At 36.3% G+C, this 13892-nt stretch overlaps 4 protein-coding genes across 6 annotated transcripts in view; 2 read left to right on the top strand and 2 right to left on the bottom strand.

The window, feature by feature from the left end:
* The first annotated feature begins 247 nt into the window (after nucleotides 1-247).
* Nucleotides 248-5193, top strand: LOC116033709 (bifunctional purine biosynthesis protein PurH). The gene is made up of 12 exons (XM_031276477.1): nucleotides 248-376; nucleotides 471-567; nucleotides 651-726; nucleotides 1206-1302; nucleotides 1857-1959; nucleotides 2086-2219; nucleotides 2515-2692; nucleotides 3096-3250; nucleotides 3683-3892; nucleotides 4032-4379; nucleotides 4514-4640; nucleotides 4827-5193. Exons 1-12 carry the CDS (start codon nucleotides 248-250, stop codon nucleotides 4976-4978), a joined length of 1806 nt encoding a protein of 601 aa, XP_031132337.1. The 3' UTR covers nucleotides 4979-5193.
* A 1630-nt stretch (nucleotides 5194-6823) lies between these two features.
* Nucleotides 6824-11556, bottom strand: LOC116032560 (50S ribosomal protein L7/L12). 2 transcript variants are annotated; one of them, XM_031275189.1, is made up of 2 exons: nucleotides 11334-11556; nucleotides 6824-7745 (listed from the first exon to the last, which is right to left on the bottom strand). In XM_031275189.1, exon 2 carries the CDS (start codon nucleotides 7678-7680, stop codon nucleotides 7033-7035), a length of 648 nt encoding a protein of 215 aa, XP_031131049.1. In that variant the 5' UTR covers nucleotides 7681-7745; nucleotides 11334-11556; the 3' UTR covers nucleotides 6824-7032. The 2 variants fall into 2 exon arrangements, with proteins under 2 accessions (XP_031131049.1, XP_031131050.1); XM_031275190.1 differs by having other exon boundaries at nucleotides 11339-11556.
* Nucleotides 8980-10353, top strand: LOC116033335. The gene has a single exon (XM_031276087.1). It carries the CDS (start codon nucleotides 8980-8982, stop codon nucleotides 10351-10353), a length of 1374 nt encoding a protein of 457 aa, XP_031131947.1.
* Nucleotides 11557-12746: 1190 nt separating the features above from the next.
* Nucleotides 12747-13892, bottom strand: part of LOC116032441 (UDP-N-acetylglucosamine diphosphorylase 1-like) — an 8194-nt gene continuing 7048 nt past the window's right edge. For both annotated transcript variants that reach the window (XM_031275001.1, XM_031275002.1), the window contains exons 14-16: nucleotides 13554-13668; nucleotides 13308-13464; nucleotides 12747-13138 (exon numbers count right to left, since the gene is read on the bottom strand). In XM_031275001.1, the coding sequence (XP_031130861.1) occupies nucleotides 13041-13138; nucleotides 13308-13464; nucleotides 13554-13668 (370 nt within the window). In that variant the 3' untranslated portion in view covers nucleotides 12747-13040. The remainder of the gene's footprint in view (nucleotides 13139-13307; nucleotides 13465-13553; nucleotides 13669-13892) is intronic.

Below are 13892 nucleotides of genomic sequence, written 5' to 3'. Positions count from 1 at the left end.
GATGCCTGGAGAACGATCGTGATGGAATTTCACAATGACGTTTTGTTCTTAATTCTAGCTGATGCATTTTTGTACTTTACGGGTGTTCCCCTTCCATTTAGAAATAAAAAAATAAAAAGTCGCTATTTTTTGTTTTGTTTTGTTTTTGTTTTTGTTTTTGTTTTTTGTTTTTTTTTTTATTTTATGGAACCGCCCTTTCTGCAATTAACCTACTCTCTGCATCAGCGCTTGCTAAACCAACGCCAACATGCTCGGCCTCACTTCCGCCTCCTCCACCGCCGCCACATCAGCGAAAGCTGTCGCCGGCACCGCCTATCCTCGCTTTGCGCTTCATTCATTGTCCACCGGAGCTAACTGTTTCTCCAATCGACAACAGGTGCTTTCCTTTTGCCAAACTTTAATTTGAATTTGCAGTTCCGATATTGCTGTATATATACTATAACGTTTTATTTTCGAGCTGTGTGATTCAGTTTTTAAGGACGCCATATAAGCTAACTTTTCACTCAATCAAAGCCATGGCTGAAACTCTAGCTACTCCGGCACCTGGTTCTAAATCATCTACTTCAGGTAATTGATTTTCCTAATATTTCTGCATACATACATAGCTTTTGAACAGAACTGAAAACACATATTTATGTTTTTGTATTTAGGAAAAAGGCAAGCTTTGATATCACTTTCTGATAAGAAGAATTTGTCCATTCTTGGCAATGGATTACAAGAACTAGGGTAAATGTTGCTACTTTCCAATAGTTCTTTTATGTATTTAGAGGTGTTTAGTTTTTCTATGTTAAGGAGAGTAAAGATATGAACAAATTGAAACCATCATTGCACCCTTTTCCATTTAGCCATCAGTTGTTAGTATGTGCAACTCAAAGTTTCATTTACATTCTGCTCCTTGGTTCAGTCACTTCAGTGTGTTTTCTAGTTGGCTGCACTGTTTTCCCTTTAATTGGGAGTGCGTGACTAATATACCATTATTTACAAATAGAAACACAATGTTTATGTTGGATTGCAAGTCATTTCTCTTACTCATTTTCAACATCATCATTAGCATATAGTCATATACTATCATTTCTAGTTATATGCCTTTAGTTAATTAGCGAATTACCACACAAATGTTAGCATTTGATGACGATACACCAAATCTCTCAATCTGGTGGTATAAGGTGTCTTATCAAATGGACTTTGTTTTTCAATTCTTTTAGGTACACAATTGTTTCAACTGGAGGAACAGCATCTGCTCTAGAGGCAGTTGGGGTTTCTGTGACCAAAGTAGAAGAGCTTACTCATTTTCCTGAAATGGTAATTGTTTTTATTTTATACTTTTTCGTTTCATAATAACAATAATGAAAATGAGTGTAAGAAGTTGAAGACATGGTAGAGGCTGATTATGCTAAAGAGAGTAATAAGAACATTTTTCACAAGAAAAAATATGTATATAGCCTCTCATTTGTGAATATACTTATCACTTGCCACAGAAAAAATATGTAAGCCTCACATTTGTTCTTTTCTGTCCACCTTGCTACCTCTTTGAGACAAGAAAGGGCAGACCTCTCACTTTGTTTTTGAGCATAGCACTTCCAATACCAATGGGTTATGTTTTTTGACGGTTAATTATTGATGTATCGTGATTTATTGATCTTTTGAATAGAATTACTTAAGTTAGGAAGCTTTTGTATTACTTAAATATGAATGCACAAACATTGTTGTCATCTTTGTTGGTACATAATTTCTTTTTGTACTTTCTATTATTTGTACCCTGAGCTTTTTTCTTGCTATTTTATCTTGCTATTATTACTGCACTGAAATCATTGTCTGTCTTGGTAGATAAATTTCTTTTTATTTTGTCTTTTCAGCTTGATGGTCGTGTAAAAACTTTACACCCTAGCATTCATGGGGGTATTATGGCTAGAAGAGATCAGGACCATCATATGGAAGCCCTTGATAAACATGGAATTGGTAAGAAAAAGTTTACTTTTTGGATTCAGTCAAACACCTTTGGTAAATTCCAAAAGGCCTCATGTATATCATATTTATTTTATGATGGCAATCATTAATTTTTTTGTAAGAACTCTACTTTCTCAGGTACATTTGATGTAGTAGTGGTTAACTTGTATCCATTTTATGAGAAAGTTTCTTCTTCTACTGGAATTTCATTTGAGGATGGTATTGAGAACATTGACATTGGAGGACCTACTATGATTAGAGCTGCTGCAAAGGTTGTTCCGTATTATATAATTAGATTTTATTTTGACTAAGTTTTTACCTTTTTGGGTTCTAATATTTACATTTATGACACCTATATAAGCAAATAAAAAATAAGTAATGCTGCATTTTGATAAGTATATTGCTATTGGGAAAGACAAAAAGTACCAATGTTATTAGTTTGATTGTGCTACCCATTTTTCTTAGTCAACCTGAAAGATTAGATAAATGAATATTATATTCTATGAGCTCTTTTCAATCTCCAAAGGTTCTATATTCCTAAGTAGGATTACACCTGATGTTAAACAGAATAATAAGGATGTTCTGGTTGTGGTTGATTCTGAAGACTATCCTGCACTCTTGGAATTTCTTAGAGCAAAGTCAGATGATCAACAATTCCGAAGAAAGTTAGCTTGGAAAGCTTTTCAACATGTTGCTTCATATGATTCTGCAGTTTCTGAATGGTTGTGGAAGCAGACTGGTGGAGGTATTTACTTCTTATTGATTTATTTATTGGAGAGATAATAGAAGATCAACTTTTCAATATTTTAACTCGGAAAATAATTTGTTTCAGCAATATAAAAAAAACTTAAAGTAATCTATATTTTGTCCAATGCACATCAAGATGCAAGAGAAGCATTAAAAGTCAAATCAACCTTGATTGATAACTAATTTATATTTAACTGGTGTCTGGTAATTGTCACATATGAGAATTGATATGTTTCAGAATTTGAATGTTCTATGCTATGTAACAATACTTCAAGTGAATTTATATGATTTTTTTTTTTTCAAGTCCTCACCATCTAATAATAATTGTAAAACTAAATAAATATAAATTTAATAATAAGAAATGAAAACAAAAAGTTGATGAGCTTTTTGTCTTTTGGAAGATAATTTCCCTCCTGGCCTTACGGTGCCTCTTTCTCTAAAGAACTCACTTCGGTATGGTGAAAACCCCCATCAAAAGGCTGCATTCTATGTTGATAAATCTCTGTCTGAGGTTAATGCTGGTGGTATTGCAACTGCTGTTCAACACCATGGCAAGGTAATCTGTTACTTTATGCAGTGCCTATGATACTGGCTGATTTTATTTTATTTATTAGTTATATGTATTGAATGGTTTCATATCAATTAATTTATCTGATATAATATTTGGAGCTGCTTAATTGTTTAACTGGGATGGATTGTAAACTTTCAGACATCACATACAAGCAACTTGTTTACACCAATAATTTAGTTTAAAAATGAATGAAATATGATGGCTTATGTTTACAACTTATTGTGATACATCGAGCATTTGCCCTATCCATATCTTTTTGCTCATTACTTCCTATTCATTTCATCTGGTTTTCTCTTGATTCCTTCATGTCTGCCCAATTTTGTGGCCACAATTTCATCTTTCAGAATATATGGTGTGTGTGTGTTTTTGGTGCTATGAAATTGCATTCGACTAATGATGTTGGTTCCCTGAATGCAGGAGATGTCATATAATAATTATCTAGATGCTGATGCAGCTTGGAATTGTGTATGCGAGTTCAGTAAACCAACATGTGTAGTTGTGAAACATACAAACCCTTGTGGTGTTGCTACAAGAAGTGATATTATTGAAGCGTATAGGCTTGCTGTCAAAGCAGATCCAGTTAGTGCTTTTGGTGGGATAGTTGCCTTCAACGTAGAGGTTGATGAGGTAAAGTTGGCTATGAACTTTTTACTCGATTTGAATAATTAGTCTTTTGCTGATAGATGACTTATTTGTATTTGTCAATTGGGGGCAGTACTGACTGCTATTGATTATGGGAATAAATATCATTTTAATATGTTGATAGGATCTTGCTAAAGATATCCGAGAATTCAGAAGTCCAACAGACGGTGAAACTAGGATGTTTTATGAGATTGTTGTTGCACCCAAGTATACAGAAAAGGGTCTTGAGGTTCTTCGTGGAAAGTCCAAGACTTTGAGAATCCTCGAGGCTAGTAAAAATAGCAAGGGAAAGCTCTCACTTAGACAGGTTGGTGGGGGTTGGTTAGCTCAGGAATCGGACGATAAGACCCCTGAAGACATTCAGTTTAATGTAGTTTCTGGAAAGACTCCACAAGAAAGCGAGCTCAGCGATGCCCAGTTTGCATGGTTGTGTGTCAAGCATGTGAAGAGCAATGCGATTGTGATAGCGAAGGTTTTGTTTTTATTTCCCTCTCTAACGTGTGATTCTTCTCATTTAAATTGAAGTAAAATAGTAAACAAAGTGGCTACTAAATCCCAAGTAAACAAAGTGGCTACTAAATCCCAATTATGGTATTTATGATGCAGAACAATTGTATGCTTGGTATGGGAAGTGGACAGCCAAACCGTCTCGAGAGTTTAAGGATGGCCTTGAAGAAAGCCAGGGATGAGGTCAAAGGAGCCGCATTAGCCAGTGATGCTTTCTTTCCATTTGGTAATTTTTTTTTTAACATTTTAATTTGCAAGCATAAGAATTACTCCGTATTTAGTTCTTCCCTCGTGAATACCCTTACGATGAACAAGATAATTTATATCTTCTGCCACTATTATAACCTTGTCTTACTATTTTGTTCGGTATATTAGTTTTATAAATTGAAAATATTTTTTGGTTATGCAACAGCATGGAACGACGCTGTAGAGGAAGCGTGCCAAAGTGGAGTTAGCGTAATAGCGGAACCAGGAGGGAGCATCAGAGACCAGGATGCCATTGAATGCTGTAACAAGTATGGCGTATCGTTGCTTTTCACCAATATAAGGCACTTTAGGCACTAAAACTATATTGGCTATGGTTTTTCCCTTTTGATGATATCTTGGCTAGGAGCACAAGTCAAGGAGAGATATTTGTAATAATATGCAGGCTTATATTAATGTTTTTTTTTTTTTTTTTGGTTTTGTCTAATGACTTCAAAGCTAAACATCTCCCAATCTCTTTTATACAACTGCTTGACTTTCAAAATTTTCAAGTACCCTATATTGGGCAGTTATTACTTGAAGAGTGTACATGGGATAAATCTCACCTTGTAATTTAACAGGTAAAAATTTAGCCACTTTTTACAGCCGTTTTCTCCACTAAAATTAGTAACACTGGGGATCTCTTTAATTATCAATCTTTATCTTCTGAGTAGACCAAGCAGATGATGCCATAATCGTGTAATCAAAGCCATTATACTATGCAGTAGATGACTAATAAACAACCATTTATTTGCTCTCCTATGCAGCAAATCACTTCCTTTTGAATCCATAGAGCGATAAAGAACTTACGTGATAATATAGCCAATTCCATCTAAAGTGAAATATTAAAATAATAAAAAAAATCTAAAATCTGAGGGCCAAAGCCAATACGCTGCAATTCTGCAAATACAAGAAAAACACTAAGCCAACAAAGGTGCAGCATACACAGATATAAAGAGAGAATAAAACCAAAAAATTTGAGTAGATGTTAACTCACACAATATACAGGGTCAAAGGAGCCGCATTGGCCAGTGATCTTTCTTTCCGTTTGGTAAATACTCTTTTAACATTATAATTTTCAAACATAAGAATTATTTAGTTTTTACCTCATGAATACCCACCCTTAGGATGAACAAGATAATTTCTATCTTTTACCCATGCCCCTAAAACAAGCAAAAGAACAAAGTACCCCTTGGGTGGATCCTAATATATTCATGAGACTCTATGACTAAACTCTGCTGATCAATCACCACTATTATAACCTTGTCTTACTATTTCTTTCGGTATATATTACTCCGTAGTTTATAAATTGAAAATATTTGTTGTTTATGCAACAGCATGGAACGATGCTGTAGAGGAAGCTTGTCAAAGTGGAGTTAGCGTAATAGTGGAACCAGGAGGGAGCATCAAGTATGGAGATCGCTGTTTTTCACCAATATAAAAGGCACTTTATGCACTAAAACTAAATCGGCTATGATTTTTCCCTAACAAATAATCTTGATGATATTGGCTAAGAGCACAAGCCAAGGGGAGATGTGTAAATAATATGCAGGCTTGTATTCAGATAATTAGTTTAAGTTCACAATTGATTGGCTCAAACTAAGAATGTCAATAAGGGCATCTACATCAGTAGATAATAAGGAGTTAATGTCAGTGAATGATCTTCATCTTGCTTCAATCAATTGGTGTGGAGGTGTGGAGGCCAAAATAAGAGGAGTTATTTCTCCTGCAACATGTGAGTTATTGTCAGAAGAAAAAAAAAAAAAGGCGCCCAATCGCGCGTTGGGCACAACATTGCGCCCTAGCGGGCGCGTGGCCACTCTGACTCCAAACCCACATTTTATTTTATTTTTTTTCAATTTTTTTTGTTTGTTGGCAGATTTTATTTTTTTTTTCTTTTTTTTTTCTTTTTCTTCTTCCCACTTTCTCTTTCCTAATCACACTTACAAAAACTCCTTAAAAATTGCGAAAAAACTCCACTGATAAGGATACTCTAAGTTGTTCTCAAGTGTCAAAATTGTAACTGTTACAAAATAAAATGGGCTATATAAACCCAAAAAGATCAATAAGTTTTTTTTGTTTTTGCATACAATGAATACAATAAGCCCTGCCTATGACATGTTAAATCATCAGTCGAAATTGATTCATCCTAGTTCTGCTACTATGTTGAACACTGGAAAGATTATGCAATAGACATTAGTAGGAAAATGCTTATATTCAAGTCAGAAGCTATCCCAAGTATGCGTAGTATGAAATTATTATTTCTAAATTCTTGATAAGGCAAAAATAAAGCCAAGAAGATTGAAGCTAAAACTGAGAAACATTGATTGATTCCAGAAAATTCATAGATGAACAGAAGCAAGTTCCACTCAGTTTCATTCCATAACAACTTTGGCCCCAACCGCCTTCATCTTCTCAATGATTTGCTCTCCTTCTTCCTTCGAAACTCCCTTTTTAAATATCGCAGGCGTTTTCTCCACTAAGTCCTTCGCTTCCTTGAGACCTAAATTGGTAACACTGCGGATCTCTTTAATTATCTTTATCTTTTGAGCGGCTTCAAAAGACTCTATCTTCAGCTCAAAAACAGTCTTCTCGGGTTTCTTTTCCTCCTTAGCTGTTGCCGGACCCTTCATTGTAGCTGCAGCCATGCCAGCGGCACCTGCCTTCATAATCCCCACTACGGGTTGTTGTGTCATTCCCAACTTCTTCATCAAAATCCCAGACAGCTCTGCAACTTCAACCAATGTAAGTCCCGAAACTTCATCAACAAGCCTCCACACTCTCTCCGTTGGAGGACTACGATGCTCTGTTGGATCAAATGTTGCAGGGTCATAATCAGCTGGAAGCCTTCTCTGATCAATCTCTACTTCTTCCTCCTCTTCTTCCTCTTTCCTGGCAGGTTGAGCAAAGTGTCGAGTGCAACCAGCTGAGGTAACTGGAAATCGTGCAGTCACATTGTACAGAATAGGTTGTCTTATGAGTAGACCAGGCAGACGATGCCTTAACCGTGCAATCAAAGCCATTATACTATGCAGTAGATGACTAATAAGCAACCATTTATTTGCTCTCTTATGCAGCAAATCACCTCCTGTTGAATCCAGACAGCGATAAAGAACTCATATGATAATATAACCAATTCCATTTCTAAAGTGAAATATAAATAAAAAATAATCTAAAAACTGAAGGCCAAAGCCAATGCACTGCAAATACAAGAAACACACTAAACCAACAAGGATGCAGTAGAACACAGATTTAAAGAGAGATCAACACCAAAAAATTTGAGTCAGAGAGGATAGATCAGAATACCTTGTATAAATACATAGAAAAGTAATTGAAGAGTGAATCTACAGCAAATCTAGTCCTAGTTAATATCATTTCTATCTTCTGCAGTATCTTACAATTAAAAAGAAGCTGGAATTTGTGATGCAAGAATGGAATAGACTTCGGTTTTTCCACAAAAATTAAGAAATGTTCACCCAAGACACCCTACAATGTCTATATATCACATCAGCTCAAAAAATCTATTTGACAAAGCTCAAAATTATCAGAAAGTTTTTAATTTTATTTTATTTTTTATTTCTCAGTACAACAGTACATACCCTTTAATCCATAACAACCCAAATTCTATGAATCCCAAATTCACAGCCCTAAGAATACACCACAATGTAGTCGTGGGGCAATCCACAAAAAGAGCTAAAAGATCGTATCTTTAAAGAGCATAAATACAGAGAGAGACAGAGAGAGCGAGATCTGTGCTAGAAAGAGAAAGTACCTTGAAGAATAAAATAGCTGAAACCAGAGAGTGAAAATCTGAGAGAGATGAACCCTAAAATGGGTTTTAAGAGTTGATGGCCAGTGAAACTTTGAAAATAAAAGACGGAAGCGCTGTTTACTGTTTTTAAAGCTTAAACAAAAGTCCTTAGAAGATGAAGATCTCATGGAACAGAGTGTTAAAAAAAATCGAAAACACAAAAAGCAGAGGCTACAGATGAGACCATGGAGGATGCTCCGACGGTGGACCAGAGTCTTGGAGACCCCATTGCAAACTCTGAAGGTGGCCAGATTCCAACCGACGAGACAAAGAAGGTTGACAAACCAAAGGGGGCGGCGTCTAGCCCAAACATCAACATCCGGGAGCGATCGCCCGAAGGAGAAAGGGTGTCGTACAAGGAAAAACTTGCCGGCAACGCAAGTTTTGGTTCGTCTATGGGATTAGACAATCCCGCTCTTTATGAATCAGACGAGATGAGTTTAACGAGGAGGAGGAAGACAATGACTGTCCTAACATTTGTCTGACGAGGGAAGAAAAATCTGAACTGCGCATGCCCTGGATTCAATCACTTATCATCAAGCTTTGGGGGAAGACCGTGGGCTACAACTATCTTCTAAGAAAGCTTAAATCCATGTGGAGAATCAATGCCCATTTTGACTTAGTGACTCTGGAAAATGACTATTTTTTGGTAAGATTCTCATCTGTTTCAGATTATGCGTTTGCTAAACAAGAAGGGCCTTGGATGATCTTAGATCATTATCTAGTTGTCAAGGAGTGGTCTCCCAACTTCGACCCAACCACAGATAAGACAGAAAACTTGCTTGTTTGGGTCAGGTTTCCTTGCCTTCCCATAGAATACTTCAACTTCAGATTTCTGGAAAAAGTTGGGAAGAAGATTGGGCGACCAATTAAAGCAGATATGAATACCAGCACAGGTTCCAGAGGTCGGTTCGCTAGAATACTGGTAGAGGTCGACATTTCTAAGCCCCTCCTGTCCAAGTTTAAACTTAAAAAAAGGATCCGAATCATTGAATATGAAGGATTACACTTGGTCTGTTTTCGGTGCGGCATCTATGGCCGCAGAAAAGAGACATGTCCAACAAAGAACAAAAATCCAGAAGCTTATGGTGAAGAGGGCCGGCAATGTGGAACCTCCGGCAACAAACCAGCCGGAAAGGAGACCGTTTGGAAAACTACTGATTCATCCCATGCCGACAACACGCCAACGGTCATCAGACCAGAAGTTACCGAGGGGTATGGGTCATGGATGTTGGCAAAAAGAAAGGAAAGGCGTTTCGTCCAAGGTAGCAGTGGCCGACAGCAAGCCAGTGAAGCTAGTGGAAACAACAGGAAAAGCAAGCATGGCACTAACGAGGGTGGTAGTGGAAGAGAGAATAATCCGCATGTAAAGCCGTTGGGCCAAAGCTCCAGATTTGGCGTGTTATATGGTCTTGATGATCCAACTGAACAAATGGAACCTACATATGTAGAGAAGACTAAATCTGGACTAACTAATCAAGGGACCTTTAGAGATAAAGGAAAGAAGCCAGTCAAACAACCAACAAGGGAACACAGTGATATTGATACAGACAAGGCCTTGCCTAAAGACAAGAGTGGTAGAAATGGCGGAAACTACAAGGGAGAATCCAGTGGCACCAAGACCGGAAACTACAAAGGGGAATCCAGTGGTACCAAGACGAGACCGAAGAGTAGACAAGCGGCCGCTGAAACCGAACACACATTGGTCATAGGATCTAGAGGAGGAGAAACCGTGAGATATACCGTGCAAGAAGATATACCACCCAATGAGTCTGACTGGGCAATGGAAGAGTGGGGGGATTGGAGGGAACACCCTAATGATCCACCTCATTACGGTGCTCTTGAGGATGATATGGAGGAAGAGTATTTCGTGGAATATGGATGAGGATCCTGACCATCTTTTGGACTTTTGGAGTGTCCTCCCCGTTCCAGCTTTCTGCTGTTTTTTTTTTTTTTTTTTTTTTTTGGGTATTAGGAGTGTGATGGCCGGTGTGCCAAGTGCTCGAGGAGTATGATCTCCTTTGTAACCTTCTTTTTGGGGCTTAGCCCTTCCTTTCGATCAAAAAAAAAAAAAAAGCTTAAACAAAAGTAGGGGTGAACAAACGGTCGGTCGGTTATGTAACCAACCAAAAACCGATTGGAATTTTTTACCACCATAACAGACCATCAGTTTCGGCAGGTTATATCGGTTACCCAAAAACTGAAAGATTAACACATTATTCCACAATTAATAGTTAAAAATTCTAATGTGCAATACTACATAATTCCAAATCCAAAATAAATAGAGAATCACACTTGAAAAATTTTTAAAATAAAATATTACAATCCACAAGTCCAAAATAATTCCAAGTCTCCAAATATCAAATGACATGCAATGATGCAAATTGCAAAGTGCCAAAGTCACAAAGATACTAATCCAAATCCAAATACAGTAGTGTAATACTACAAAGTCAAATTGCCATTGCCAAGTCTAAACACAGTAATGACAGTACAAACTAACAAACACACTGACAATTGCGAAAGTGCCAAAAAAAAAGTTCATTTCAAAGGCTCAATTTATAAACCCACTGTCCAGTGTCCAGTACAGGCTATACAGCAGTACTCCAGTCAACACTCCCAAAATTGTTTATACAATTAATCAATTATACTGGTTGAACACTTAGTTAATCATAAAATGAACAATTATTTCAAACACACTGTACAAAAATTTACATAAAATATTTCAAACACACTGTACAAAAATTTACAAATAGCATATTGTCCAAACACATTAAAATTTCAAATATTAATGAACAATTAAAGCAATGGCAGCATATAATGTATGAAATCCCTTTTAATTTTAATATGTAAAAACTAAAAATTTACCTTACAGTGTCTCAGTGAGGCAGAGCCACTAAGTGCGGGAGTCGATGCAATGAGGTCTGAGTGTCTGACCGTCTGAGGATGTGAGGACTGAGGAGCGAGGGCGTGAGGGAGTGACCGCCTGACCGGAGACGAGGGAGAACCGTCGTCTGTGGCTGTGGAGTGGAGAAGCCGAGAAGGGGAATGAGATTAGGGATTAGGGCTATGCTTTTTTTTTTTTTGGCAAAGGGATTAGGGCTATGCTATTTTGTGTGTTTTGTATTGGGTTACTGAATATTTGGATTGGGTCAAAACATAAAATTATTTCTTTTTGGGCTATTGGCAACACTATTGGGAGGGTGAGTCTCCCGTGAGATCGTTGGATTCTTGAGATGGGTTCGGTTAAATAGGAAATGTAATACACTAATACTTATTCTGTAAAATGTAATACTAATAAAAAAAAAATCATTTGTTACTTGTAAGGAAAGTGTAAGCTTTTGAGGGAAAGCGTAATACTTTCAAATAAAAATGTGATAATTTAAGAGTTGAATAGTTACTTATGAGAAAAAATGTAATATTAATCAAGGATAAATTGATTGTTACTCAAGAGAAAAAATGTAATACTTATGATGGGAAATATGATATTTTTTATGAGAAATGTAATATTTTTAAAATCAAAATGTAATATTAGAAGTTGAAGAGTTACTCAGGAAAAGTGTAATACTTATAAAAATTCAACCTTTTACTGAGAGATTTTGCATATTAATTAAGATGCTAAACCTGTGCTTTACTGAGTGATAATTGTAGGCTTTGTAGCTAGAGTTGTCTTTGTAGTAGTCATAGCTGATTTTTTTTTCCTTACAAATTTACTGTAGGTGTATAAGTCTGTGGAGTTGAAGTGCTCTTAGCAGCCCCTGGAGGTAGTGATACTACTATGGAAGTCATCAGTGTAATTTATCTGTGTTCTAATATGTATATACTTTAAAAAATTTCTTTAGGTAATTCATATAGATAATAATTCATCTCTTCTTAAGGAACATAGATGTATTTTGTTTTTGTTTTTCGTGATGACTATAAATTTAATGCCCATATCCTATCCACCTTGTTTCAAATCTAGGTAGCCATGGAACTGTTGGGGTTTATGGTGATTGGTGCACTCTTCTTTCATGAGGATTAACATGCTTTAAAAACACGAGGATAAATACTTTTATAATTCTTCAATTTACTAAAATTTATTGTAAATGCTATGATTTTTCTTATGGTGCAATGCTCTCACATTTCGTCTTTCTCATCCAGTTAATGCATGAGCAAGGAATTACCAATATAGCTGAGCGTATAAAAAAAATCAATACCTTATGAAAAAAAATGGTTAATAATGTTCACATCAATAATTTACAGATTAAAATAATTATTTATATAAATAATTAAATATGGAAGTGAAAAAAACATTATTTTCCTTTATTTATTCATTTGTTATTTGCCCTTGGCAAGTTGGTTCCACACCCACACCCCCACCCTATATGCTGTATGTATACAGGATTTGTACGTAATGATATATCTGTTATGCTCAAAACCAGTAAGAGCTCTCCATTAAAACCACAAATACAACCCTCATACAAATATCAACCGCAGACAAAATAAAGAAAAATACAATCGAAGATAGCCCGTTTAGGGGAGGAAAGGAATGTCAAACATCTGCTCAGTTCAAAAGCTGTCCTTTTAAAATCCAAACTAAAACGAGATTTCACAAGGAGCATGGAATGTTCTTCCGCGACATATAGCTTCCAAATTTTCTCCAGCATATGAGCATAGTGGTGAAACTTCGACACCTGAAAGTGGGAAAGTTCAGTACTTCGGTAGTTACTTTTGAAAATTCCGACGTTCAACCCTATCACGTCGGTTCATAAATACATATTTCTAGCCTCGATTCTGCTTTACCCTTTGCTTATTTATATGCCAAAATCAAATCAGGCCTCTGTAAAGTATATATCTGCTTACCTGTTGCATACAAAGGCACCGAATGTGTTAAGAATCCTCCAGCAGCTACCACCCAACGGGTGTGGAGGCGAAGAACTAGCAGCCTAGCACTGTCTGGAGTGTCAAAGTTTGCCCCATTTGCATTTTTAACTGGAGCAAATTCTTCTTCCCGCAATACCTATTTATTGAATAAAGAGTTTGAAATCATGTTATGGATCACATTATTGCTATTCAAAAGAAAATTCCAGGTGGAAATGTCAAATTTACCTCAAAAAGTGCTGTTGAAGGGCTGTAAGGAAATGCATCAAATATGAACTGCTCTAGTTTGTAACCCATTGTATAGCCATGGATGGAAGGAATTTTCTTCTCAGCAAGATGATAGCTGCATAAAAAATCTCTCTACACTAAGCTTCGATAATTGAAGCAGTTCTAGTAATACTTGATCTTTACCATCTCTCAAAAAGAGGACCCAACCTAGTTGTTATCCACATAAAATCATAAATACACACACAAAGATGTGTCATGCTTGAATAATCACTCATTTACTACAGTTTGAAGCAATATATTAATTAATTTAAAAAAAAAAAAAAAAAAAAAAAAAAAAAA

The sequence above is a fragment of the Ipomoea triloba genome, chromosome 10, assembly GCF_003576645.1.
Source record: "Ipomoea triloba cultivar NCNSP0323 chromosome 10, ASM357664v1".
Taxonomy (NCBI): Eukaryota; Viridiplantae; Streptophyta; class Magnoliopsida; order Solanales; family Convolvulaceae; genus Ipomoea; species Ipomoea triloba.
Note: the sequence above shows the minus strand (reverse complement) of the source record. Positions and strands in the feature narration are given on the sequence as shown.

What these genes read in the sequence shown, in the direction of transcription:
- LOC116033335 (XM_031276087.1), top strand. Translation starts at nt 8,980, where the DNA reads ATGCCCTGGATTCAATCACTTATCATCAAGCTTTGGGGGAAGACCGTG.
- LOC116032560 (XM_031275189.1), bottom strand. Translation starts at nt 7,680, where the DNA reads ATGGCTTTGATTGCACGGTTAAGGCATCGTCTGCCTGGTCTACTCATA.
- LOC116033709 (XM_031276477.1), top strand. Translation starts at nt 248, where the DNA reads ATGCTCGGCCTCACTTCCGCCTCCTCCACCGCCGCCACATCAGCGAAA. An exon ending in GTTTCTCCAATCGACAACAG is followed by an intron (nt 377 to 470) that starts GTGCTTTCCTTT and finishes TGTGTGATTCAG; the next exon opens with TTTTTAAGGACGCCATATAA. An exon ending in AATGGATTACAAGAACTAGG is followed by an intron (nt 727 to 1,205) that starts GTAAATGTTGCT and finishes CAATTCTTTTAG; the next exon opens with GTACACAATTGTTTCAACTG.